Source organism: Poecilia mexicana, unplaced genomic scaffold (assembly GCF_051168715.1).
Source record: "Poecilia mexicana isolate PSO_F unplaced genomic scaffold, ASM5116871v1 scaffold_23, whole genome shotgun sequence".
Lineage (NCBI taxonomy): Eukaryota > Metazoa > Chordata > Actinopteri > Cyprinodontiformes > Poeciliidae > Poecilia > Poecilia mexicana.
The window spans coordinates 532288-559970 of record NW_028263392.1 but is presented as its reverse complement, the minus strand read 5'-3'; the positions used below and the strand labels follow the sequence as shown (position 1 = coordinate 559970).

At 38.2% G+C, this 27683-nt stretch overlaps 1 protein-coding gene across 2 annotated transcripts; it reads right to left on the bottom strand.

The window, feature by feature from the left end:
• Positions 1 to 1002: 1002 nt before the first annotated feature.
• Positions 1003 to 27329, bottom strand: arhgef39 (Rho guanine nucleotide exchange factor 39). Of its 2 annotated transcripts, none has more exons than XM_014970694.2 (12): positions 27236 to 27329; positions 25606 to 25777; positions 24003 to 24097; positions 20164 to 20284; positions 19645 to 19763; positions 18058 to 18128; positions 13465 to 13593; positions 9291 to 9520; positions 5193 to 5281; positions 3292 to 3397; positions 2251 to 2348; positions 1003 to 1796 (listed from the first exon to the last, which is right to left on the bottom strand). In XM_014970694.2, the coding sequence occupies exons 2-12, from the start codon at positions 25753 to 25755 to the stop codon at positions 1757 to 1759; spliced, it is 1248 nt and encodes a 415-aa protein (XP_014826180.2). In that variant the 5' UTR covers positions 25756 to 25777; positions 27236 to 27329; the 3' UTR covers positions 1003 to 1756. The 2 variants fall into 2 exon arrangements, with proteins under 2 accessions (XP_014826180.2, XP_014826181.2); XM_014970695.2 differs by having other exon boundaries at positions 1003 to 1793.
• Between the last annotated feature and the right edge of the window lie 354 nt (positions 27330 to 27683).

The window sequence follows — 27683 nt, the reverse complement described above, 5'->3', positions numbered from 1 at the left end:
AATAGAGAAATATTTCCTTCATGAAGTTCAAGGGAAAGTTCTCTGGACATTGGATCTGACAGACTGTGGTGATAAAATAACTCATCACCTGTCATCCAAAATAGAAACAGAATCTTTGTCCCTGTTCAGTCCATTAATAGAGACGTTTAATATTTAAAACATCATGACATACAGCTCTTGTGCTGTGTGAACTCATTTAATGTGAGAGTGGTGACACACTTTGGAATTTGGTTTCTTGTTGTCAGATATGAATTATGTGCATGTTTGATCTCCTGGTTTGATTTTGGTTGTATTGCTAAGTTAAATGGAACTGCTCCTTTTTTCACTAAACTCCTTGCTTTGTTGAAATTACCCACAATGCTCTGGTCTGAAGTAAAGTCAGATCTGACACCTAACAATATTCAAAATACTTTATTGATCCCAAATGGGTATTAAATGTTGTTGTAACTCATATTAATTCAAATTTTTCAAAGAGTCATTATAGATAGTGATGGGTGTTGGCAGGAAAGATGTCCTGTAGCAGTCTGTACTACAGTGAATCTAAAGAAGCCTGTGACTGAAGACATTCTCTTTTCCCATGACAGTCTCATAAAAATGATGGTCAGGGTTCTCCATAATTTAGTTGTTTTTATGAAGAATCCTTCGTATCATCTCCAAAAGTTCCACAATCATCCCCAGAGCAGAACCAGCCTTCTTTATCAGGCTGTTGAACCGTTTTAAGTTCCTGGTTCTGATGCTGCAGCCGCAACAGATGGCAGCAGAAGAGATGATGCTCTCTTCACTGTTGTATCCCCAGTCCAGTCTGTTGTCCAGATGAACATCGAGGTATTTATATTCCTCCACCACCTTCTTCTCCCATGATGGAAACAGGGAGCAGAAACACTGCTTCTTCTGAGCTCTACCTCACAATATTGTTGTAATATTAATGCAGTACATTAACTAAATCTGTTTGATTCAAACCATTCAGGAATCAAAGAACAAAATCAAGCACTCAAGTTTAAGTTTGTTCTATTGTTTTCATTTTATGAGGAAATGATCATTTTCATTTGAAACCAGGGTAACAGCTTTAAATAGCATGTTGAGTAGCAAAAACAAGCATAAAAAGACTCAGTGTGCAATATAAAGATACAAAATAGAGGTAATATTTGTAGAATTTCTGTTTAAAGGTAGAACAAAGGGAAGAAAACATGTTCCAGATCCATATCTGTTAACCAGGTTGTTCTGCCTGGACGCAGATAGACACAGAACCTTCCGACACGCACCACAGGAACTTTCAGGAAAGAGCAGTAAGTGAGCAGTTATCCTGCAGCTGCATGGCAGCAGAACCCCATACTCTCCATCAGTTCATATTCTCTGGTTTTAATAGTTAAAGGCATACATTCTTCATCAGAACACAGAAACAGATATTAGCTGAATCAAGTCAATCAAGCAATAGAGTTCATCGTTTACATGATGTATAGTGCTATATGTTTAATTATCTCATGATTATTGTTTATGTGACTCACTGCTAAGGTTGCAACAGCAGGAGCTCACAGTTAACTGCAGATCTATTTGATCTGTAGGTAAGAGAAAAAAATATATGACATGAAGGGAGAAAGCTGAGGTTAGTGATAATAAAAAGCTCTGAGGCTGAAGTAAACACAGAGGAAACATCTGGGTGATGCAGGCAGTGCAGCTGATTTAGAGGACAGCATGGGTGTGGAACCAAGATGTGCAGGTGAGAGAGTCCACAATCATCTGAGACCAAAGGAACCCATCAGAGGATCACACAGCTGGAAGAGGAGGCTTCTGCACTGCTGGGCACAGAGAGAATGTTCTCAATCAAACCGTCTCACACAGAACAGAAGACAAGTTAGAAATAGAAAACTTAAATATTGCTGTAACACACCCACATAGTCATGTTCAATCTTCAGTCAATCATTTTTATTTTTATAGCATATTTATGCAACAAGGCAGTTCAAAGTGCTTTATATTATAGAAACCTAAAGTCATAAAAACACAATTTTTTTTAATTTATAGTGTTTATTAGTTTATTTCGAACTAATAAACATTACATTTTCTTTTCATTCTTATATTTTTCCATCAGATTAATAATTTATTTAATGTTTCCTTTGTTTTTATGATATATTTGTTGTCCAGCTAATAAAGCAATTCCAAAGCTCTAAGCAGAAACCGTCAACCGAGAGAGCAAAACAGAATATAACTCTTCACTGTGGAATGTTCAGATCTGCGGAGTTAGAAGGGCCTTACCTGGGTTCTGCGTCGACGGACTGCTTTGTCCTCTTGGGGGCGCTGCACTCAAGCTCACCCACTGACTTCTGAGCGTGCTCTGAGGGTTCAACGCTGGCCTGAAGGCAGAGGCGGGATTTAGTTTACAGAGTGGAAAGGGGAAACTAATTTCTGACCAAGCATGTAGAAATGACAGTACAGCTAAACACAGAGCAGCCTGACTGTCCCAGGTGGCTGACAGGAAACAGCCTCAACCTGAACTGGATGATCAGTCTAATCTTTATAGGGTAACACTTTATTTGAAGGGGTGTGCATAAGACTTACATGACACTATCAAAAGCATGACATAACACCTGTCATGAAGTGTCATTCGGTAAATAATGACACTTTTAATGCAAAGTTCCTCTAAAAGTTGCATTGAAAGTCCATTAAAATGCCAACTTTGCATTAAATTATCATAATTTACAAAATCATGCAAAGTTGACACTTTTAATGGACTTTTAATGCAACTTTTAGAGCAACTTTGCATTAAAAGTGTCATTATTTACCGAATGACACTTCATGACAACTGTCATAAACATTCATAAAGACTCCTTCATGTTCATGACAGGTGTTATGTCATGTTTATGACAGTGTCATGTCAGTCTTATGCACACCCCTTCAAATAAAGTGTTACCGGCACATTTACAGAAATGTTAATTAAAGTGCATTCCCCCAGACAAACAAATAAATTAATTTCAAATTTACAGTTTGCAGGATCTTCTTTATGGTCTGACCAAGTATGAACTGCACAGATTGTACAGTACATGGTTTTCAGAAGGCTCCCATTTCTGTATTAAAACACCATTTATTGGTCTGATGTAATATTACAATTTTTGGCCAAACTGAATTTGAGAATTTTATTATTTATAAGCCAGAATTTAAATGAAATAAATATATTCACTGATATGTACATGCATCAAGCCCTTTGAAGATCATTAAAACTACTGAAGCACAAAATTGATTGGAATTAAAAGCCAGAATTTCCTCCAATGAGGAAGTTTCTGACAGTTTTCCACTCACCAGGTCTCTCTTCCTGCCTGGATTGGAGTGATCCACAGCTGGGTGGAGAGGTTGGCCACACCTCTCATCTCTCTGAAGAACCACTGTGTACTTAGACTGCAGCTTCCTGGAAACACATCAACGGTCACATTCAGCATTATGCCAGATTAGTGTTTGTTGAAGGACCTTTGTGCACACATATGGCACCAAACTGAGGGAACAAACCCTGCAAAAGTAGTGGAGAGAAATACAAAGGTTTGGAAAGTCCAACTTCTAGTCACATTTGGTAGTGATCTGGTAATAACGACATGTCTTACTACACTGGAGACAAGAAAATACTTGCAGTCCCCTCTAAAAGTATTGGAACAGCAAAGCCAAATTCTTTGGTTTTGTTGAACACTGAAGATATTTGGGTTTAAGATCAAAAGATGAGCATGAGACAAGAGTTCAGAATGTCAACGGACTGCCAGGAAATAAAATGTCAGCTTTTATTTCCTGGTATTTACATGTGGATGTGTTACGCAAATTAGTTTATATCACCATTTGGATTACACCACAGCATTTTTAGGTGAGCAAAAGTAAAGGGAAAATAATGTTAACGTGAATAATATGTAATATTTAATAATAATACATTTTATTTATAATATCTTTTAAATAAAATGGAACACATTCACATGCTGACATGGCTGCAGTGTTCAGTCTGACAGAAGTGTCTTGCCCAAAGACACAAACAATGGCGGTGCAGGAATTGAACCAGTGATCCACTGATTGCGAGGCGAACTCCTACCGCCGTCCACACTGTCCCCCCTACGTCCTACAGTGACTGCCTCAGGCCAGCGAACCATCAACTTCACCAAACTGTTGCATTCTTCACTGTGATGCTCCTCCAGGCTTTTACCGCAGATTCTTTCAGTTCTTGTTTGTTTGGGGCTTTTCTCCTTTCAGTCTCCCCTTCGGGAGGTGAAATGTGTTCTCTGTTGGGTTAAGGTCAGATGACTGACTTGGCCAGTACAAAAGCTTCCACTTTTTTCCCTTGATGAAGGCCTTTGTTTTGTTGGAAGTATGTTTTGAGCCATTGTCCCAATTAGTTTGGATGCATTTCTCCTTCGGTTGGCAGACAAAATATTTCAGTACACTTTGGATTTTGTTCTGCTGCAGTCATCATCAGTTACAGCATCAATAAAAATGAATGAGTCTGTTCTAGAACCAGTCATGTAAGCCCAATCCTTGACATTATTTCCACCATGCTTCACCGATGACCTTATGTGCTTCAGATCAAAAGCAGTTCCTTTCTTTCTCCACACAATTTCTACCATCACTTTGGTAGAAACTGATCTTGGTCTCATCAGTCCTTAAGTTTGTGTTCCTGAATTTTTCTGGCTCATCTCTGTACTTCTTTGCAAATTGCAACCTGGCTTTCTGATTCTTACCACTGATAGGTGGTTTGCCTCTTTGGGTATACCCTCTATATTTTTGCTCTGAGTCTTCTTTGAACAGTGGTTCGTGATACCTTCACCTCTGCACTGTGGAGGTCGTTGATGATGTCACTTACTGATGTTTTGAGGTTTTTCTTCACAGCTCTCATAATATTTTTGTCATCAACTACTGTTATTTTCCTTGGCAGACCTGTTCAACGTCTGTTGCTCAGTACAGTTCCAAATTGTTGTGCTTGCTGTGCCCAATGTTTGTCCAGTGGTTGATTGATGTTCCTTCTTTTCTCAGCTTCAAAATGGCTGTCTGTTCTCCTATAGACAGTTCTCCGGTATTCATGTTGGTTTATTCTCTTTAGCAAGAAATAAATCACTTTATGGGTTTAAACAGGGTAAAAAGTAGACAAGTCAATAAGAACTATTTAATTTTTGAACAATCAAAGCTAAAGGCAACACCTGGTGTGTGTGTGTGTGTGTGTGGCAGCTATATACCTTATGGCTGAGCTCAGGCACTGATACCAGTCATTGAGGTCGTCATGGTTACTGGACATCAGCAGGAGTTTTGCATTGGGGAGGGTTAGCTGGAGGAAGATATGGGAAGAAAAAGTTAATGGCAGCATGATGTCTGATGAAGATGCGAGTTCCTAACCAGTTCCTGTCTATTTCCATATTTCCAGGTCTGGAGTTTTTTTTTTTTTTTTTACCCAGTAGTGATGTCCATTCTAAACATAAGCAGGCTCCTGTTGATGGAATCAATACATTACAGGAGTGGTCTTGTCACATCAGTAACTTAAAATTTTAGGTTTTTATTATGATAATTTTAAAAGTAACAATAAAAATGGATGTTCAACTTATTCACAGTTTTTTTTCTCTGTGTGTGAGTGCATGTCAGTGCAGCCAACCTCCACAAACATTACTATTAAAAACATTTTTTAAAAATGGAAAAATGCTTCTTCAGGACACTTTTTACAACTTCATTTCTTTACCCATCTCTGGTATTTACCCAACTCCTGCAAGATTCTATCAAATAATGCATTTTTTTGTGTATTCTTTTTAAAAATAGAGAAACATTTTACTAACACAACATCAAATGGGAATACTGTAGTGCATAATATGCAATATAAGGTTGTAATAAAATATATTAAAAATAAATCTATAAAATGATTGAGACAGTATTCCAATGCCACGGGAAACTGGGAAACAGAAAACAATGATCCTGCATTTTAGACTGTGTTCCTTATTTATCCCTTCATTCATAACACTGGGTTGGATGTTTTGTCTTTCGAGAAACATAAATTGCTTTGAATTGAAGCTTAGTTTTTGCCTCATATTGAAAGGTTTGTTTGCTTAACAGGCCAAAGAACATAAAGGACATTTGGAGCCAACTGGGTCACATCAGTTTCTTATTCCAAAAGCTTGTTCTTAGCTGAAACACCTGCCTGCAGTGATGGAGATCAGACAGTAGGGGGCAGCCCAGATCAAGCCAATACTACTCCTGAAAAAACCCGCTGTTGTTTCTATAAGAAATTAGCAGAATTAAGCCTCAAAGTGACATTTGCAGTAAAAACAAAAATGCTTGGAAGGAAAGTTAGTTAAGATTGTGCTGTAACCAGGTGAAATTTCCAGGAAAAATTAGTTTTATTTTCTAAATGGTTACATAACATTGATAAAGTAATCTGCGAGGCATTGACTAGAGACTGACCAGAAAGTTCATGAAGGATAATTGTATTTTAATCTAGACAGAGGGAGATGTATTTTTTTATTTGCATATTTAAACAAAATCTTTGAAATGTAACATCAACATAAGTCTTACTAAAGAGTTCAGTGAGTCAGGATGAGCAGACTGCTTCATAATATTAGGCACTCACCCCTGCATAAATAAATTCCAGCTCCACTGCAGCATGGTAATTAGGGATTTGACAGGAAATCTGATCCTCTTAGGTAGAAATTATTTTGTGTAATAGGAACAGCAAAGCAGAAATCCTGATCGCTGCACATAATTTAGTCTAATTATTTATACATCAAAGAGAATCTGTCAGAGATGTGAGAAAATACTTAAGGAGTGAGGGAATATTAGCAGGAGGAGAGAGAGAGACGGGGAAGGTCAGGACAGACAGAGAGAAAGAAGCAAGACAAAACAACAGGAGGAAAAGGGGAAAGGAAAAAAGAAAGGAGAGAAGAAAAAAACAGAATTTTTAATAAAAAATTATTTATTTTTTTAACTTTGCATATAGATTGGCATGGCATTTACAGCTGTCAAATTTAATTTAGCTTTAATTCCTCATGGTCCTGCATGATGAGGGCCCTGGAGTGCTGATAGCCCTTTTCCTCTAGCTCAGGTAGGGGCCCAGGATCAATAATGTGTCGTTATGAGAAATTATGTGTAAAGCTATTGCGTATGCATGCGGGGCACTGTGGGATAAGAGGCTAATGAAATGCCATTTCTACCATTAGATAAGCTGCAGGGAGATGGCAGAGTGGGGTTGAGGAAGATGCATTTACTGGAAGACCAGAAGAGATGGATCTGCAACCTAATCGGATCCAGCAACTAGATGATTCTCTCTCTCTGCCTCTCTCCCTTTCTCACACGCACGCACACATGCACACACACACACACACACACCCCCACACACGCACGCACACACACACACACACACACACACACACACACACACACACACACACACACACACACACACACACACACACACACACACACACACACACACACACACACACACACACGAGGATTTTACTCACTTCCTGGTCACTTATTCTAAGCTTAACTCTACCTCTTACTTGTTTAACACTAATCCTCACAATAAGACAGACATAAAACCTGATATATTTGTCCTTGGGGCACAGTCCAATGAGAGGAAATCATTTTTCCCCCCAGGCACAGGAAAGGCACAGACTCATGACAGAATAAAGTAGTTTTCTGACAAGAAGGTTGCCAGTTCAATTCCCCATGTAAAAATGTCTTTGAGCACCAAATGACTACATGCTGTTTCACACAAAAACTATTAATGTAGTGATACAGCATGCTTCCGATCACATTAATCAATAAGGATGGTAGATAATGAGCCAAAAGCCTGAAGAAGACGTCACAAAATTTGACAAGTTTAGCTCTTGACCAGAAAACAGAAATAAAAACATCCTCTGAAGCATACCAAGTTAGCATAGCAATGCAGTGCTAGTAAGAATTCGCAGACAGATGTATTTTAGACTTCCAGACTAAAAACAGCTTTTGCTGAGCTTTCTGTAGGAGACTGCAGTGAACCCTGTGGAGCCAAGCTAAAAACAACACAGATGCTGCTGCTCTCAACTAAACATGGTATATTGAGACAGAGGAAGAGCTTTGGATAGATGTCATGCAAATATCCCTAACAGTGCACCGAGTAAAAATTTGAGGAAATTTCAACTTTGACCTGAGACCTGCCCAAGAGCCTCCAAGCAGTTTGCACCTCCACACAGAGGTGGGAGATTTGTTCCACCTGCACTTTGCTTTGCAAAGCTGCTGCACAAAAACTCAACAACAAATAGAGGAATTCTAGGGAGCGGTGAAGCTAGTGGTGCATTTGGTGTTGGAGACCCTGAGTTCTTCACTCAGTTCCTTTATTTTTTTGTCTTTTATTGCTCTTGCTTGAATGTTTTCTTATTAAAAGAATAAAGAGCCATAACATGAATAAACTGTTGGCTCATGGTGGAATTACACATTCTAATTCTCTCCTCTTTACAGAGTAAAATGATAACTAAACTGAACTTCGAGCTTTTCTAGTCATACTATCCACCTGTTGTGCTTTATTTTCTCCCTCTCACTATTTTTCTTATTAAAAACATTTTTCCTTGCTATGTAGTTGTCATAGTTTTGACAATTAGTAGCAAAGCACTTCATCCTTTTTTCTTTTACATACCATGCATACATTTGAAGATTTTGCACATTATATTGACAGTTAAAACAAATGGTAGTCAGTGTGTAAAAATTAATGTATATGATAGAGTTTCAGATGCTTTTCCATGTGAAGTCACTACACATGATCAGTTTATTAGTAAAATGTGCTCTTGGTTTGCCATTACTTGGCAAGTGGAAAGTGTCATAAGTTTCCTTTTTGCGTCTAACTTTCCCAAGCAGCTTGTGAACTCTTTCTGGCATTACATTATTAATAAATGTATGAAATTACCTCGTGGGTTGGATCCAATTATATCTGGCCTGTAAGGCCTAGGTCTTAATATGCCTGGCTTAAATCATTTACACTGACATTAACACTTCACAACTCAAGAAAAAAAAAACCCTCCCCACCCGAGAATAATTACCAAGCATCTTTTAATTGGTATACAACGCACTTGCATGGATAATACTAAAAAAAACAAAGAAATTCCATCCTCTGGAGAGACTGAGTACTGAAGTTAACCTAATAGGCAAACAACGTTTGAACTGATCTTTACAATCTGTACAGCCATTTTGTTTGTTTAATTAATATGTTACATTTTTCTGTGTATTGCAGAGTACATAAAAAAAAGAAAAAAAAATCATAATTCTGTTTGTGTTTTCAAAAACTAAAAACAAACCCCTCATGCCAAAGAACTTACACTGAGCAGTCCTCCCTGGCTCCTGGTGTGGCCAAACACCTTTTCAACAGCAGCGTCTTGCAGCGGGTAGGCATGCTGGCCTACAAACTTCTCACCATTGGAGAGAGACAGCGGGCTGCAGCGTCTGGCCTCCAGCAGGAGGTCAGAGAACAGGAAGAACATCTTGGGCTTCGCCTCAGAGCCCTTTGGAGGAACCATGTTTAGCCAACCCTCACGGATGAACCATCTTCCTGTGGAATGGAGATGATTGGTTGAAATTTTTTTTTACTTTCTCTTCAGGACGTGGGTTATTTGGAAATTCAAAAATCAAGATTGCACATGGAAAAATCCAAATAAATCATTTTTAGCTCAATTTCTTTTCTGATTTTGGCTATGGGCGACAGCATAATGTAGCAGAAGATGCAGTATGTATATATATATATATATATATATATATATATATATATATATATATATATATATATATACTATTATTTAATCCAATTTATTTTGCTTCATTGTATTGCATTTGTTGCAGCAGCACCTCTTGTTGTTATCATTCTAGTTAACTGCCTATGTGGCCTACACCAAGAGAAAAGCTCATGTTTTTACTTTGATTGGCAGCGGTAAGATGACAGCTAATAAGCAGAGAACTGACATTTAGATAGATAAAATGAAAATTTATCCTGGGTCCAGAGTCATTTTCGCCAAAGTGATTGTAGTTAGCCTGAGTGACTGCAGCTCTGCCTTTGGGCTCAGGAAGGACATTTTCAGCAGCAGACAAGCCCACTGAGATTAAGTGGTGGGGCCAAGAATGGGTCACATTGCTTATAAATGCGATGTGCTTCAAAAAGAAAGAGACATGCCATGACTTCTCACATGTTTCACTGGAAAAATGACTGACTGTTTCAATAAATATGAAATAAACACTTTCTGAAATCTAATTAGCTTGTTTGAGATAAAAGCACTACAGCAGGTACCCATTAAAAGAGAAGATTCACATGAGAATTATTTTATTACTTCAAATTCAGGAGTTTAAACTAGAGGTGTGCCGATCGATCGGCCACCGATCATAATCGGCCGATTTTCTTGAAAAAGTGTATGATTGGTGATCGCCGATCACGGTCTCGTGTTGCCGATCACACAAACTGATCACCTGCATCTCATTTCGCAGCCTGCCTGTGCAGCTGGTCTCCTCTTTCCTTCACACTTCGCAAACCCGCAGCAGCAAATCCTAAGCGATGTCGTGTGGAACTATAACGCACTGAGTGAATGGGGAAGTTTGCATGTTGCGGCGGAAAATTACCTCGGGGTGAAGCACGTCAAAATGCATCAACACGACGAATTTAATATGGCATAAAAACAATGCCATACTTGACGGAAGTTGGCTACATCGAGGCTCACTGCAGTAAAAAAAAAGACCATCAGATGCAGGTAAAGCAGCACACAGCTACACTAACCCACCAGAGTATTAAAAAGCCAAGAAATCAGTGGCAGAATTTACAAAACGTTTTCAGACTTTAGCTGCAGCTTCTGGATGGAACTCTCATGCAGGCATTAAATGAAAATCTTAAGAATGAGCCTGCCTGCCTGCCTAGACAGGCTCTAGAAGAATGAACTAAACTTACCATTCTTGTCGACAACTCTTTAAGACAAAGATCTAAAGGAAAACAATAGAAAATAATGGCTAACCCTTTCATGATGTGATCAGCTTCTTTGGTTGATCCTTTCAAGTTAACCTCAACAGAACCCATCCAGATCGGGCCAGAATTGCAGCTGAAGAACGTTATGGTCGTATGGCATCTCAGGGTTGTTTCTGACCACGCTCATTTCCCCACATGGTTAGGTTTGAACTAACCCAACTTAAAAATGATTCCATGCAATTACAGCTTGTAGATCAGCTTGTCTGGCATTGGCTCTAGAATATGAACATTTCCATAAATATGTTTGGATAACTGAGCTTCTATATTGGGCTTCAAGAAAACTAAGAATTTATTTTGTAAAATTTAAAGATAAGATTTCTGACTTAAAATGAAAAAAATAATACTTGGGTGATCAGAGATGAATATAGGTAAAAAACACAATCTCATATTATTATTTTTTAAACCATGACATGTCCTGAGGCTTCAAATGAAAAATAAAAATAATTGAAGTTAAGGAGAAAAATTTGGCTGATGCATGGACAATCAAACCTCATTACTTGCATAGAAAATTTAGGACTTCAGTAACAAATACGAAAACAGACATAAAAACACGCGACGGTGTGCTGTATCTGCCTTAGTGATTTAGGCTTTGAGTCCCACAATTGCCCCTCTCCTGTCCTCCAAAGCTACTTAATATGTTAGAGGGGCTCTGATGCTTCTGATCTTTAAAAGGCACTGCTTTTCTTTCTCCAACATTAAAGGTGGTGATGGTGAGGAGGAAGGAGAATGGGTCAGGATGAGGTTGCTGTATGGGGAGGTGCTGCTGCACCTCTGAAGTCTGCCTGGTGGGACCAGAGCTTTATTCACTAAAATGGAGCCTGTGCACTGCAAAGGCTTGAGAACTTGGATGAGAGGAAGCTTTCAAAACTTTTCACATTGGCATTAGAGACATGAGCTGCTATTCATCGTTCACTCTCAGCCTCCATGAGCTGATTTAAAAGCAGCTTGCATGTCCACAATGACAAACACCGGTTTGTACAGTATATCCTATCCATTCATTTTAGTATATGAATAGACTTAGCCATAATCAACTTAACTTACACCCTACCTCTAATCATAACCCCTTTCCATTAAAATATGTTTATGCACCATGATGTCTTTAGATTACTAAATACATCACAAAAGGTCCTAAATAGGTAACGTAAACAAGTACACACACAAGCGCATGCACACACATGCACATGCCGTCACGCACGCACGCACGCACGCACGCACGCACGCACGCACGCACGCACACACACACACACACACACACACACACACACACACACACACACACACACACACACACACATTAAGAGAAACACACATTCTGGCTTTCTTTTTATCTTCTGGTCTGGGAGATGAAGCCGGACTCTAATTGGTCCTGGGGGAGATTGGCAGGGCGAGCAGCGCTACAATGAGGCCTAATTCTCTTGAGGCAAACAAAAAGAAGGGGAGTGGCAGGAAGAAAAGAGCCACCATTCCACAAAGCACTGGATGAACTGCATCTCAAGAGAGGAAATACATTTAAAAGGTAGAAAGCAGGTGAAGGGTAAAGGTACATTCATTCATTAATTGAAATACTTTCATAACTTGTATCTACTTAAAGTATTTTCCAGTAGTGAAAGATATACAGTCAAAACAAGCAAAGACAGTTCAATGGTTCTGCTGCGTATTTAATGATAAGCACATAGAAACGTTTTTTTTCTTTTTACAACCTTTCCCTTTAGATTTTGCCATTATATTAATCTACAATGTTTCCCCTACCATTATCCAGGTGGGGGGCGTAATCTTCCTCCTTACCTCTCCAAGAAGATTACGACATAATAATTGTAGGTATTCACAGTGAATGCCTTTGATTTTATCAACCTTTCTAGTAACAGTAGACCACATTGTGAGTGATTTCTGCCCCTAGTGGTCACTCGTCTACCTGACACACTGAACTGAGTGTGAGGATGCACACGCCAAGTCATGCAGTTCGCTCGGTTTGCATGACTTCAGCGCGAATTTTCAAAAGCACTAACCACAAGGCTGACAAACGCTGGATAAAAACACACGCTTCTACTTCGTCAGTGACACACACACATGGGTAAACACATACTCCCGCCAGCAGACAGAGAGCAAACACGAAAAACAGTCATAAAATCCTGTGAAACACGCAAGGCTATCAGCCTTCTTAGTGCTCAGTCATTCAGATGCATTAAACACACTGATGCTGGTGAGCTACGGTGTAGCCAATGCCCTAACCTGGAGCAGACTGACAGAAGTATGGCTGCCATCAGGCACTCTGACCATGGAAGACTGGTGAAATGCCTTGCTCAAGGACACAACAGGTGAGTGGGGGTTCAAACCAGATGAACCCCCATGTGCTGACATACTGTCGCCCTGCTTAAGTTTAGCTGTGTCCTTTGTGTCTCAAAGGACTTTGAGCAACAGATTCAGGAATGTATAAGAGAGATGGTGGGAATTGATGAAGAAGATGAAAGGAATGCGTCATTGGAGGATCCAACCTGGAGCCAGCACCCGCGTCTTCCGGCCCTGCAGCAGCTTTTGCACTCTGCAGAGCTGCAGGTGGTTTTCATGGCGCTGAGCATTGCCCTGGATACGCTGGGACACTTCACACACAGCGACCAAGGCTCCTACAGAAATCAAAGACATATAGTGTATTAGGAGGACATTCACAAAACTTGTGTGTGAGCTCTTTCTGAATCAAAATGAATATATTTCTAAACATATTGTGGGCATGCACACATTTCTGTGTCAAATGAAACATGTAAGAAGAAACTAAATATTTTGGTTAAGAAAAAACATTTCAAAACCATGTGAAGCAGTAAATGGTCCAGGTAAAATCTCTCTAGCAAATTAACAGTGATAGCTATAAAAGTAAAAGAGACTAGAATATATGACCCAACAAATGGCTGGGGGGAGAAGTTCTGGAACAACTGGCAGAGTTTGCAGAACATGGTAAGCACATATAAAGAGGTGGAAAAGGTCTTGTTGATTTCAGAAGAGTGCAGATGGCTCCAAGATAATGAAATGGCAACAGTAACTCAAATAACCACTAACAGTAAATTGGCTACTCCGACCCCAAACAGCATTCCCCCCTGGCCAGCAATGGCTCCGAGTCTGTTCTCAGAGTACATCACACTTTTTGAAAGTTAAATATTTTCCTTTAAATGGTTCATGCAGTTTAAAGTCACATAAATAGGAATCCCAATAAAGTCTAGGAATCATCAGTTTCCTGTGAATGCGGTTAGCTGCTTGGTGCACATCTACGGCAGGCCATCTGTACATTTAATAATCTTGTGTATTTTGCTTCTTGTACTGCATTCATCAATTACAAAATCATAAAAAAAATTCTGTAAACAGAAGAAAACAACATCATGTCTACATTTTGCCACTACTCTGGTAAAGTATAATTTAGATTTTTCTAAATAGTTTTCACTGAAACAAATTGATTAACATAGTTATGTTGTCACTTTCACAAATATAGGTACAGGTACATGTTCAGATGAACGCAAATATCATAAGCAGCCCATTGTGAAGACAAAAGCAAATATTGATGAGTTCTGAACAGTGATCATGCTGGTCTTCTCTTAGAATGTACGATACATCTTAAAAATTAACAAAAAATTTTTAAACTGGATTATTATTTGTTTTTAGCAATAACATTTCTAATCTGTTTTTGAAAGGCTTCATGAGATCACAGACTAACACAACCTGATTTCATTAAGCTCCTGTCAGGAACTCTACTGAGCAATGAAAATGAAAATATTCAAAGAGTCCTGATTAGGTGTGATGGTCTGCTGAACAGTGTGTTCAGAATCACCAAACCATGGTTATTTTAATTAGGGATGCTGGTCTCCACCACAGGGATCCTTATGTCCCATAATGCAATAGCTGCTTTCAAGTTAGTTTTTATGTGTATGATATGTACAGTAAAAGCTAAACCTGGAAAGCATGGGGTATTAAAAAAAACATTTCTTTAAAGGATTTACAACATCAAACCATTACCATCAGAGGAACATCATACTGACTGGATTGATGACGTCACAGTTACAAGTGATGGCACAAGTGCTTAAACAATGCAGAGGTTCAGATGTCACTTTATCATCCACTGCAGGAATCATATATAATTGCTATGCAATTTTTTTCCAGAGCTGAGTAAAATTAGCCTGTGGAATAAAAGTTTACAGAGCTTACAAACTAGATGTGTGCTTTAGCTGTAAGCAGAAATCTTCAGGAAATCGGGTTGTAGGAACTCTGTTTACAGTAATCTGACTGTAAATCATGTTGGAAATTAGCGATGCAATAAAACTGTCTGTAAATGGTAAAGCCAAAGTTGTGTCATTAAAATTATGTTGAAGTTTGATTAAAATCAAATTTACTCAAGTTAGATGCATCTGAAATGTCTGTTGATGCTGCCTGGCCAGCAGCAGCTCATTTGCATAATTGTGATGCAGCCATAAAACATTGCATTCCTTGATGAGGTCAAAACAGGCAGAACTGATTAGGTGAAATCTCAATATCTGAGAATGATTTTGTATATTAAATGTAATGAATATGTTTTGCATAACACACAGAACGCTTGTTCCAGGAAGCATAATAGTGGACCTTTAAAGCCAATTGAATCAAGGAAACTCTCGCTCAGGCAGTAGCTTATAGCAAGAGTGTCAGACTCATTAAGATCATGAATGTCCTCCTGGTGTGGCAAAATGTATTGATAAAAACCATTAACAAACTGCTAAAATATTAATACATAGCTATGTCTGCTTAAGTAAGTACTTCTTAAAGTTAAATAATATTGAACATCTTTTCACACTGATGTAATTTGGCAGTATACAGATAAAACCTGATTTAACTTGACTGATTAAACAATATTTAAGCACAGAACTGTTATCTTGTCCTGTTGGGCTGGATTTGGCCCCTCTGGTTTAGAGAATAAACCATCATATCATTTGGTGGTATTAATGCCCCAGTTTGTTGCTTTCACCCCTAACCCCTCCTCTTTGTCACTGGCAGCAAGTGACAAACACACACAAGTTTGCAAATTCATGTTTTGTTTTTGTGCAAAGCAGCTGGCTGTCTTCAGCTACTGGACACTGGTGCAGTGTACAACTGAAAAAGGTGCTTGCAGTGTTTTCCCAACTTAATAACAAATATAATCTGTAAAAGCTACATGCAGACAATGTTCTCCTGTACAGTTTTTAGAAGAAACATTCTACATAAACTCTACTGTGCATCAGTTAAAAATGCAACGACTTTGAAGTTAAAACGCCTTGCCTGCAAACGTTCCATTTCTCCAAGGATCGCTTGGGAAAGAACAAAGCCTCTGACTTGAAAGAAGAAGGCTAACATGGGACCTGAGTGCACAAAGTCTAGTCAGTGGTGCTGAATCAGCCCCTCGCTCCTGCCAGGCCTACTCCAAAAAGTGCATTTACAAAAAGAATTAAGAGAAGGAAAGAAGAGGCTTTAACGTGATCATCTCAACCAGGACTGGTGGCTTCAGGAGGTTTCAGAAATTATGTGAGTGGTAACAACAGGAAAGAGAAATAAAAAGATTCATTTTATGAAACCACTGAGAGGACACGCCCCAGTAATGAACGCAGTCAGTGAACTTGGATTTAAAAGTAAAGTCTGACGCAAATTTCTCACTAATCTAGATTTTAATCCACTTTGCATAATTTAAACACTATCTTACTACCAACAATAAAAAATAAATTAAAACTTAATTTAGTAGTTCTATCACTAGAACTACTAAGCCTGGGAAGACTTTTGCAGGCCTCGTTCCCATCGTCCTCCAGCTACTGTAGTGCAAACGTGTGAACTCTGGGACGTTTTCATTCACTTTCAGTATCTTTGCTTTGATTCTCTGGGCGGTAGAAAAAGCTGTGATTCTATGAAAATTAACTTCATACAAGAAATTAAAAAAAAGAAACCAAATAAGAAGCAAAACAGAAAATAAAGTCTTTAGAAGCAATTTATGAAAATATCTGGTTTATCAATAAAAAAATAAATAAAAACGACAGAAAATATGACTATTTCAACAGTCACTGACAGCAGTAGGACTGTTTGTTGCCTTGGTTTCCACATTTATCTTCCACCTGCTGCAACTCCTTATTCCACATTTTTCTTCAGTTGTGTTTGATCCAGTACAAAGATTTATCAGACTTCACAGATTAGAACCTGAGCTGCACCGCTCAAGTCCAACTGTGTTCCAGACACTCAGGTCATAAAATTTGCAACCATGAAAACTCAGTGCAGGTACACCAATTAAATCCTGCCTTTATATGCAGGAATAGAAAAGTAATGCTTCAGGGAAAAGGGGATAAAGAAGAAGGAAAGCAAACGGATACAGAATGGAAACAACAGTTAAGTCTCCTGTGATTCTCTGTTCGTTAGCTTAATCCAGTTTTGCTAAAATTATCTGAAATTTCTCATTGAACAATTTTCATTATGTGCTTGTAAGTGCTACACATACAAGGATCCCTGATTAAAAAATACTAATGAGAAGAGGAAGGAAAAAGGAGGGCACAGTAAGATATGTACCTTCATTTTAGAGTCAGAGGAGGTTTTAATTTGTAAGCACATGCAGCACACCAGCAACCACATTTTAATTGATTCACATAAATAATTCCTTGTGTATATTTGCACTTGAAGCACATTTTCTGTTTATTTGACAACTGGAAATAGTCATTATCAAGATCTGTGCTGATGTGAAGATTTTATTTATTAATATAACTGCCTGTTTAATATGCTCTGATCCACTCCTAATTAACGAGGTCAAACTGGAGCCACATGTACACACAGTATTCTCTTGCTTTCATTTCCTCTCCAGTCAAATGATGCTTTCACACTTACAAGGGAGTTATGAAGAAAAGCATCTAACTGTGCAGACTCCTTAATTTGTTGCTTAAAGATGTTTGAAGAAGGCAAACATGATCTTTGTCTAATGATGCAAACCACATTAACGCTGCTCCTGTTTGCATTTAATGAGAAATTCATTAGAAGAGACATAATGAAAGGCGGAGATGTAAATACAGATGGTCCATATTTTAGTTGTACTAAAAAACATGCACTGATTTGAATAAAGAGATACTTACTGGAAAGCTGTTCAAACTCTGGGTGGTCTGGACTGGTGTTGGCGGCCAGGTCTTGGAGGAGATGCTTATACCTGAGTGACAAACAAAACCAGATGAACCAACTGAAGAACTAGAAAAATGCAGTCAACCAGAGTCAACAGCTGTTGATATGTATTGAACGGTAGACTTTGGAAGATCTTCTCTGCCATTTGGCCCAAAGCTGTTAAGCTACGGTTGTTTATTTGATGTGAACTGTCAAATAATAGTGTACATTTTGCAGTTTAAAAAAAAATGAGATATTGATGCCATAATAACAAGACTCAGAGCACACATAATCCCAGTTACACTTCCCTCCAGATAGTTGCACATTGTTAGCTCCTTGCAGACTGTTGCTCTGCAAAAAAACATGCAGACAATCTGATCCCTAATAAGTCTATACGCATATTTCAAAGACATAAACCCATGTGGCAAATGGACTGTACTTGTATAGCGATTTGTCCAGAGAAGCCCAAAGAGCTTCACACTACATTCAAAATAAACGATTTTCATTTTTTTAAGAAAATAAAAATCTGAAAGGTTAATAAATTTAAAAAAATATGAAAAGTACCATGCATGTGAATGTTCTCCTTTGTGTTGGTCTAACACACAAATCTCAGTAAATTGCACTGAAGTTAGTGATCGTAAGAGAACAAAATGACAAGTTCATGGTGTTACTTTTGCAAAACACTGTATTGGTGAATAATCACTCTACACAAACTTGATACTTTTTCATAGGATAACGTGACCTACAGGAACATTGACAGTTGTCATTGATTTCTACCATGTCTGTCTCCACCTCTCAGCCCACCCCTCCCTGAGTCTAGTCTTAGCTTGTTTTATAGACACAGTGGTGCCACTGGAAGAGGCCATTAGAGACGAAACCAGGCTGTTTGACTCTGGTCTGTTTGGTGGCATTAAATGTTCCAGTGTAATGTGACAGAGGTTGTTTAGAATAATGGTTCCCAAACTTTTTAGCCCACAACTCCAAATGTAATGGTGCAAGCTTCTCACACTGAGAGAAGCTTGCTATCTCTCTCTCTCTCTCTCTCATGTAGTAATGCCTAATAAGCATAAGCCTCAGTAAAAACAACTTAGAAAAGAACTTAGAAACTTAGATGCCTCATGGGTCGCAGCATCATTCATTACTTAAAAACCCCTAAAGCTAAAAAAAAATAATAATAAATATTTCTGACAATGAAACCCTGGTAAATATCTTTATGAATATTAGAGGAGAATGGGCAGACTAGTTTGAGAAAAAAGGGAAACAACCTTTATTCTACCAAGCAGAATTTCATCTATGAACACACAATGAGTCGAACGTTGAAGAAGATGTGTATGTGAAATGTAGCAGCAACTTTCAATCTCACTACCGATTGCTTGGTCAGAATTTGCAGTGAACAAGACAGCAAGAATCCATCCTGCCATGTCACAAAGTTAAAATAATAATAATAATAAATAATAAAACATTTGCTGAACACCAAATAGATCCCCAAATTTAATTTCCAATTCCAACATGATGAGAAACAAAAGAACCAGAATCTTAATTTAAACAGAGAGGTGAAGTCTTACTGACGAATTCGCTGAACTGGCATTTGAAGCATGTCCTCCAGCTTCTGGCTGTTAAACTGTGGTCGAGCTTCTTGAAGTTTCTTAAAACGTCTGAAGGCTTTATTTTTCTTCAGCTGGATCTGAAAAAAAAAAAAAAACATATTAAGTGAGGTCATTTTCAAGGTCATACACAGGACAATGCAAATACTTTGGGACATTTGCACTGAAAGCTTTCTGAAACTCTTGGTTGTTTTTATTTTTTCATTTTACTCCAGGACAACTAAATTGCTTTTGGAAGTGGTTTGGTATCTGTTGTTAAACTAAAGCACACTGATTGCTAAAGCAGAAAGATGTGGAAAGAACACCTTCTGAATTCTGTGTGCACAAAGGAACTTTAGAACAGATCCTTTCTCCCAGCAGCTGGGAGAGTGAGGTGTTTCATTTCTTGTAAACAGAAATTAATAAAATATGTACATGCACATTATGAACATTTTAAAAAATATATCCAACTCAGCTGCATAATAAATGCAGAGTCTCTACCCCAAGCACTTTGTTGGCATTATAGATGTTGTCCACATAGGTGTTGTAGTGGTGCAAATGTGAAGAGAACTTTTCCAGGCCTTTCCCAATGTAGCCATTCTCCAAATGGACCAGTAATGATCTGTAAAATACAAAGTAACCAAAAATAAAACTTTGAATCATTTCAATTTGGCCATTGCAAGACAACCAAAACTTTTTATTAATACAGCTTTGAACTTCATATGTAATAGTTTCAGCATTTTATATATTATATATATATATATTTATTTATAAAAGAGGTTTACACATGCTTAATAAAAGTTAAATCAGACTAAACTGATTTAACCAAAGTTAAACCATACCAAATGTTTGGTCTGATTTAACTTTTATTAAGCATGTGTAAACTTCTTGTTCCATTGTTTTGTTTTTTGTTTGTTTGTTGCTTCCTATATGTAAGCAACAAAGTGCTTACATATAGGAAAGTGTAAGCACTTTGTTGGCAACAGTCTGACTGTTTTAGGTCCTAAAACCTAAATCAAATTAATTTCTAGTCTCTTAAATGTTTCCACATAATGTTCTTTCCTCAACATGCCTATTTATGAATCTATTTTATGAAGTGCACCAGTTCCTCCTGTAGCAAAACAGCCTCACAACATGATGCTGCCACCACCGTACTTCAGTTAGGATGGTGTCCAGGCAACAACCATCCCCATGTTTCCTCCAAATGTAATGATGGTCATTATGGTCAGACAGTTCCACTTCAGTCCCATCAGATCAGAGGACATGTCTCCAAAAATAAAGGTTGCCTGGAACACCATCCTAACTGAAGTACGGTGGTGGCAGCATCATGTTGTTGGGCTGTTTTGCTGCAGGAGGAACTGGTGCACATTTGGTCTGATTTAACTTCAGACAGCAAGACAAAATGTGGATTTTTTTTGTTCTGTGTATGTAAACATCTGGGTTCAAATGTTTATTCTTTTATGCAATCAGCATTTGAATAAATAGAGAAAGAGAAAAGTACAAATTTATAATAATTATATTCTATGTGTTAACTACTTTGAATAAAAGTTTAAATTTCAACTTCTATAGTTTAACTTATTACCCTACAAAGTAGATGTGGAAAATACAGTATTAGGTTAATTTGTGCTGTTTGAATGTTGTAAAGTGCCTCAAGGTGACCTGCTGTATTATATAAATAAACTGAATTGAATTGGTATGTGTTGCTTTCATTTTAAAGATATTACATTGAGGTCAGAAGTTTTTATTTGTGTGGCTTCTATTTTAAACAGAAAAATGTATAGCTTAAAATGTTAACCATTCATGACAGAATGTGGTCACATTTTTAACTCCCAATGAAACTGCATTGAACTTTATGTTAAGGTGCAATATTGCCTGAGAGAGATAAAGGCAACATCACATCTGTATCACAGATGTGATGTTGCCTGACCACACATGGTTTTTAAAGTCAAGAGGTAGAGCTTCTTTGAACAGGTAGCTTAGCAGGCAAGGTTCAGGGGTGAGACTTTTCCTGTAAGTCAATGTTCAGGGAGAACACAGCCACTTTGTAGAGAAAACACACCTGCTGAACTCACCAAAACAACAGCATGAAGGAGACGGGAATGCAGTCGCTAAGCCTGTCAGGCTCTCTAACAGACTCAACTGGCAGAGGGCTTTGACACGTGTGAACAAGCTCATTATCTAAACTTTGAATAAGCACACACCCTCATCAAATGATGCTACCAGACACTTCTAACCACATGTCTTGTGCACACACACTTTACCAGTGAAGTTGATTTAAATAGATTTTAATGAAGGCCCGTGCTTAGGTGGACTCTACATAATCAAGCAATGCAGAAGCAGCTAGGAGGGTTCTAACAAGGGCTGGAAAATTTCAGCTTCCGATTTTTATTAAACTCTCAGTCGGATAGGTTCTTATAATAAATATGAAACTAAGGATTATACACTTTATATATCAATATATAAGGAGTATCAATATAAATTCTGGCGTTATAACACGAGTTTAGTGAATACCACATGTCAGAACCGAGCCAAGTCTTTTATCAAACAAAGAGTAGTGTTAAATATTTCTAGCAGTAAACCACTGTCTCCCCTAAGACCACTTCCTACAGGATAGACTGTCACTATGTTTCAAGCACTGATTCAGTAATGGGCACATAATGAAGATGTATGGGAACTGTGGAGCCATTCATCCAATAAATCAGAGTGTGTAATTTATACTTCAGTCTTCATTGTAGCACGCTAAACAAGAAAGCTTTGCCATCTGCAGGGACTCAAACCTTCATTTAGTCCAACTTAAACTCCTTATTATGGATGTCCAATGCATCCGTACCAACAATTCTACAGCTTTCCTTGCTGAAAAAGTGCAATTGTGAACAGAAATTGCTTACATTTTTATTTAAAATCAAGCACCAACTGTATTTTTTCAGATGACTTACCTGTCCCACTGAAGGGCTCATGTTTGGGAAGCTTCAGTGTGAGCTGGACTATAAAAGCCCATCACCTGTTTGCCCAGCTTGTCAAAGAAAGAAAGTTCCAGAAAAACTTGGAGAGCAAACTTCTCTCACACACTGGATATGAATCAGACAAAAAGGCAAGATAATTGCCAGCTGAGCTGAGTTCAACGACCTAAGAAAATGACTAAAATCAGTTTGGTGAGTTTATTTAAGATGCAACAGCTAAGATTTCCATCCATCCATCCATCAATTGCTTATATAAACAGGGTTGTGGGGGCAGCAGATCCAGGAGGGTACCCCAGACATTCCTCCACCATACAACATCCTCCAGCTCATTCTCAAGAATCTCAAGAAGGAGCCGGAGGAACTCAACACCCTGTCACTAAGGAGATGAGGAAACTCATTTCTACCTACCCTTAGTTCAGTCAATGAGGATTAGAACGTAGACAGACTGGTAAATTGAGAGTATTGCTTTTTGCCCTAGCCTATCCCTGTCTTCACCACAACAGACCAAAGTAGCAGCGCCCTCTAGAGACAGAACCCCAGTCCGTCTGTCCATCTCCTGTTCCATCCTATTCATAAACCAGACCATTAACTCCTGCTTGAGAAAGACTCATCCCTAACTAGCTACTGTTTCCAAGGATGACAAACTGTTATGCAAATGTTCAGAAATTTACCACTTCAAGTCACATTTTTTTAGTAAAGACAACAAATGAAAAGATTTGTACTGTTTTTAACCCCGGATTTCTCCTAGTGACAGGGCACTCAGTTAGAACCTATGTGGCGGTTTGATTTCCAGTTTGGAAAATGAAGACATGTCCCAAATCTGATTTCCTTCATTTTGGGAAATCGGTAATCAACTGATACTTACATGTGAAGCCGATCTCATCCACTGATGTTTTCTACCTCAGCAAAGGTCTAAAAATCAACCACTGTCCTCTTTTGCTCTGCGTGAGAGAGGTCTGACTGTTAACCCCGCCCACCAAGTCATGTCTGCACTCTTGTACTTAACAATACTCGCCCACAATTGCCAACTCTACGACTTTCGTTATATTTAGCCACATTTCAGACAAACCCCCCGCCCCCAAAAATTGGAATCAGCATGTCAGGCTTGTTAAAGATTTTCAATTGGCCAGATATCTGCAATCGGTGAACCCCTAGTCAGAAGTCAATGTAGAGTTAAAAAAATGCAAGGAAGAACAAATAACTGTACATTATTAATATCACCTGGATAAATCATAGGTGACATTTTATAGGTATATAATAAGAGAATGCCTCAAGATTGTAACACAGTAATAATAACAAACGACTAATCTTCATCAATTTACCAAGTCATGCACCAGTGATCAGTTCTTCAAAATACTCAGGTACCCAAAAAATACTTACTGATTCATTGAAAGAATAGATTTGATGGAACTGAAGATTCCTTCTCGAACATCCTCCTTTAAGGTTCCTTTGGCTTTCAAGATTTCCACAAAAAACTGTGCAAAGGACAAGAAGACGGTTAAAACTCTGGAGGTGGAACAAGGTGATATGCTACAATGTGAAAGCATTAAAAACCCAAATATTCATTAGCCAGAGCTTTGTGGGCTGTGTAGCTCACACAAAACCAACACTGTTGAGCTGCCAAAATGACAATAAAGCAACATCTGTTGGGATCTCAATCCATTTAAGCTGAAAATAGGATGAAGAAAATGAAATTTACCTCTAGTGAAGAGGTGGAGACCTAGTAGTTGTATTGAATTTAGACTATAGAGGCACATTTTATTTATTCACTCTCCACAGGAAGGTAAGGTGTTGTTAATGCTAAGGGTTTATTTGTAAAAGCTCAGTTAGGCCTTGTTGTAGAGGCCTAACTCTACTGCACGAGGCAGAGGATGGATGCTGAATGGACCAGACACACTGTCACCTCTGCTGGGCCATTTTAATTATCAGTTCGTGTTCATCATTAAATACATCTAAACTCAAGACAGAAAGAAAGAAAAAAAGATATGGTAGAGCTAAACAATAGTGTAATATCAATTCACATGAGAAAACAAAAAATGCATGCATAAATAAATAATTGTATGTTTATGTGACCAAATGGGTTGGCACAGTGCAGTATAAAGATGTCTATCTCTCTATGGTGCTGGTTTGACAGACTCAGAGTTCAAACTTTGTATAAACACCTTACTAGCATTTATTCTAGTAAGATCCATATTAGTTAATTGAGAAAGCATTTTTTTTGTTACGAATTTTACTTAAACTATTTTTTGTCTATTCTTGGCCTGACATAAAATAATCAGATTCTTATCCGAAATGTATTTCCATCATCAGCTGTAAGCAGAAAATAATCACAAATAATTGAAATAAAGACTTAAACATCTTAATCTCTGTGAAATCAATCTGTGTTTTATTTACTGATGGATTACTGAAATACAACATTAATATTAGAATTTATTGAATATCAGTGTTCTAACAAAACAATTGCATTGCAAAACAGTATTGCTATTGCCATGGCAACATATTGACACTTTACAACCATAAATATCTCCAAAGTGGTTGAATAGTATCTCCCAATGAATATGAATAATAAGAAAATAGCAGCCTTTGGAGATTTTGTGCTCCACAGCTGGAGAAAACTTTGGTCATTCTGGCACTTTGTCCTCTCATTAAAAAGATTTTAAGCTGAAGGAATGATGTATAGAAAATGTTTTTATAATTTTGAAAAAATACCCAAAAACTTAGAATACCTTGACACCATGAGCTGGCATGTTTAAATACAAAAGCTATCATCAGTCCTTCCGGCGCCTATTCCATCACTGGCTTCTAACAAAGAAGCATAGAAGTCAATCTACTGAAAAAAGAAATTTGAACATGCGATCGCCAAAAAATGGGTTTATGTTATTGACAAAATGTGTGGCCGTTACTAAATTTCAAATTCGCAACAAGGTAATAACAGGCCCAAAAGCTCAAACCTCCCTCACTGAGAGTGATAATAAAAACATACTGTGGTTACAAGCTCCAGCTGTTGGCAGTAGTGCTGCTCTGTCTGCACCAACTCTTTAGCGGCTCGGCTGCGTTTCCTCTCCCAGCGGTCCCTCTGCTCCTGGATGCTGCTGCACCCAGAGAGACCGGGCGGATGAGGAGAGAAGCTCATGGTTACCGTGGTGAGGAGGAGACTGCAGGGAAACATAAGGTTGTATTAGGTTATATTGAAAAATAACCTAATAGGCCGACTATATATAATATAGTCGACTATATATAATATATATAATATAGTCGACCTATTAGATTGATTACAGGCCAAGAAATTCCACTTCTAATTTAAAGAAATGTACTTAAATAACCAGTACTACCATCAGAAATTATAGAAGAAAATAGGGAAGACTGCTGACTTTACAGTTGTCTCAAATTCGGTTGCTTAGTCACAGTAAGAACCTTCCAGTTATTTTTCTCCGAAGCTCACATATCATGGTTCTGATGTTTTCTGTGACATGGTGCTGGCTTTTGAAGCTGTGGGTTTCTACTGAACTGTTAAAAGAACTTTTCTTCACAATCACTTATTCATACCACATATAAGGTATGGATAGGTGTCACTTTTTAACTGAATTGCTAGAATAAATTAACATTTCAGTCATGACGACGTCCATATTTATGTAGACATGCTCCCAATGAGCAGCAGAAATGCTCAGTGATGACTGATGCTCCATGTTAAAGGATGGATGACATTTTTCTTGACTTCCAGAGGTTTTCAAATGGCCTTAAATCAATCTAAAATTTAGAATCTCCAATTAACCTCAAGTATCTACAAATTATATATATATATATATATATATATATATATATATATATATATATATATATATATATATATATATAAATACATATCACATATTGTGATTTTTTTGGATTGTTTTGTCTGAGATGGATGCTGTTCATCACAGCTGAGCTGTACCTTGCAATGCAAATGGCTGAAAATGAAAACGGGAAACGTATATAATATGTGGTGTATCAAACACTTATTTTCCCTGTTGTATAAATTCTTTTAAAGCTTCTAAAGATTTAATAGTTTGTCTTAAGATTCAATTTCTTAGAAATTGCATAATGTTAGAACTGAGGTTGCTAAATGTGTCATCTGACAAGTGTATAGAGAACATCCTGACCGGGTCAGTTCATGGAGCCCTGCTGTTACATTTCATAGTGCAGTCAAATGACAGAATAAAGCCTGAAGGGGAGGCAGTCAGGGCCCCGCCTGAAAGCTTCTCTGAACATCGGCATTCCTGCTGTCACCTTCCATCTCTTCTGACAGACTCATGACTCCATATCCTGAAACTATTGGCAGTGTGGAAATTATTGTGTAACCATAACGCAGAACACACATAATCCAAAACTTGCATCGACTGAAACAACACAAAAGCGGCTCCTTATTACAGACAAACAGGTTTACATGTGTTACTGTAACAATGCATTACATACTTCTAAACCTTTAGAAAATGAACACAAATGAGGGAGCTTTCTGAGGAGGGATCAGAAAATTGAAATAGACACAGAAACTTCCCGATTTGCTTCTTCAACCGCACTGTCAAAGTAACAAGTGGAAACTATGTGACTTAGTTTTAAACGAGAACTAAGCTTACCTTCAGCTGGCCTCCCTGCTTTAATCAAGGCGCCTTTTTTTTAACTTTTAACTTGTTTCCGGGTAGCCGCTGTGGGACGCCCGCTGATTGGCTGAACGCGGAGACTCAGCCTGCTGGGCGGAGGAGGGAACTGAACCACTCAGCTTCCCGTCCGCATTCCGAAACACAGCGTCACTGGGTGCGCACTATTTACCACCCAGCAAAGGAAAGATGCAAAAGGGAGGCGCGATTTGCAATCATTCATTGGATTTCATAACCTGGGTGGCGATGGATGGAGCCCTCTGTGACCGTATGACTTAGTTTCTTTTAGGTCACACAGTAAGAGGAATAAACTAGATTGGTTGCGCCCAAAAAAGCATCTTCATTTCAGAGGTAATCCGCCCCCCGCTCATCACTCCTCATCACTCATCACTCCCTCTAGGGAGATGCGCCGGCAAACGTAAAAGAA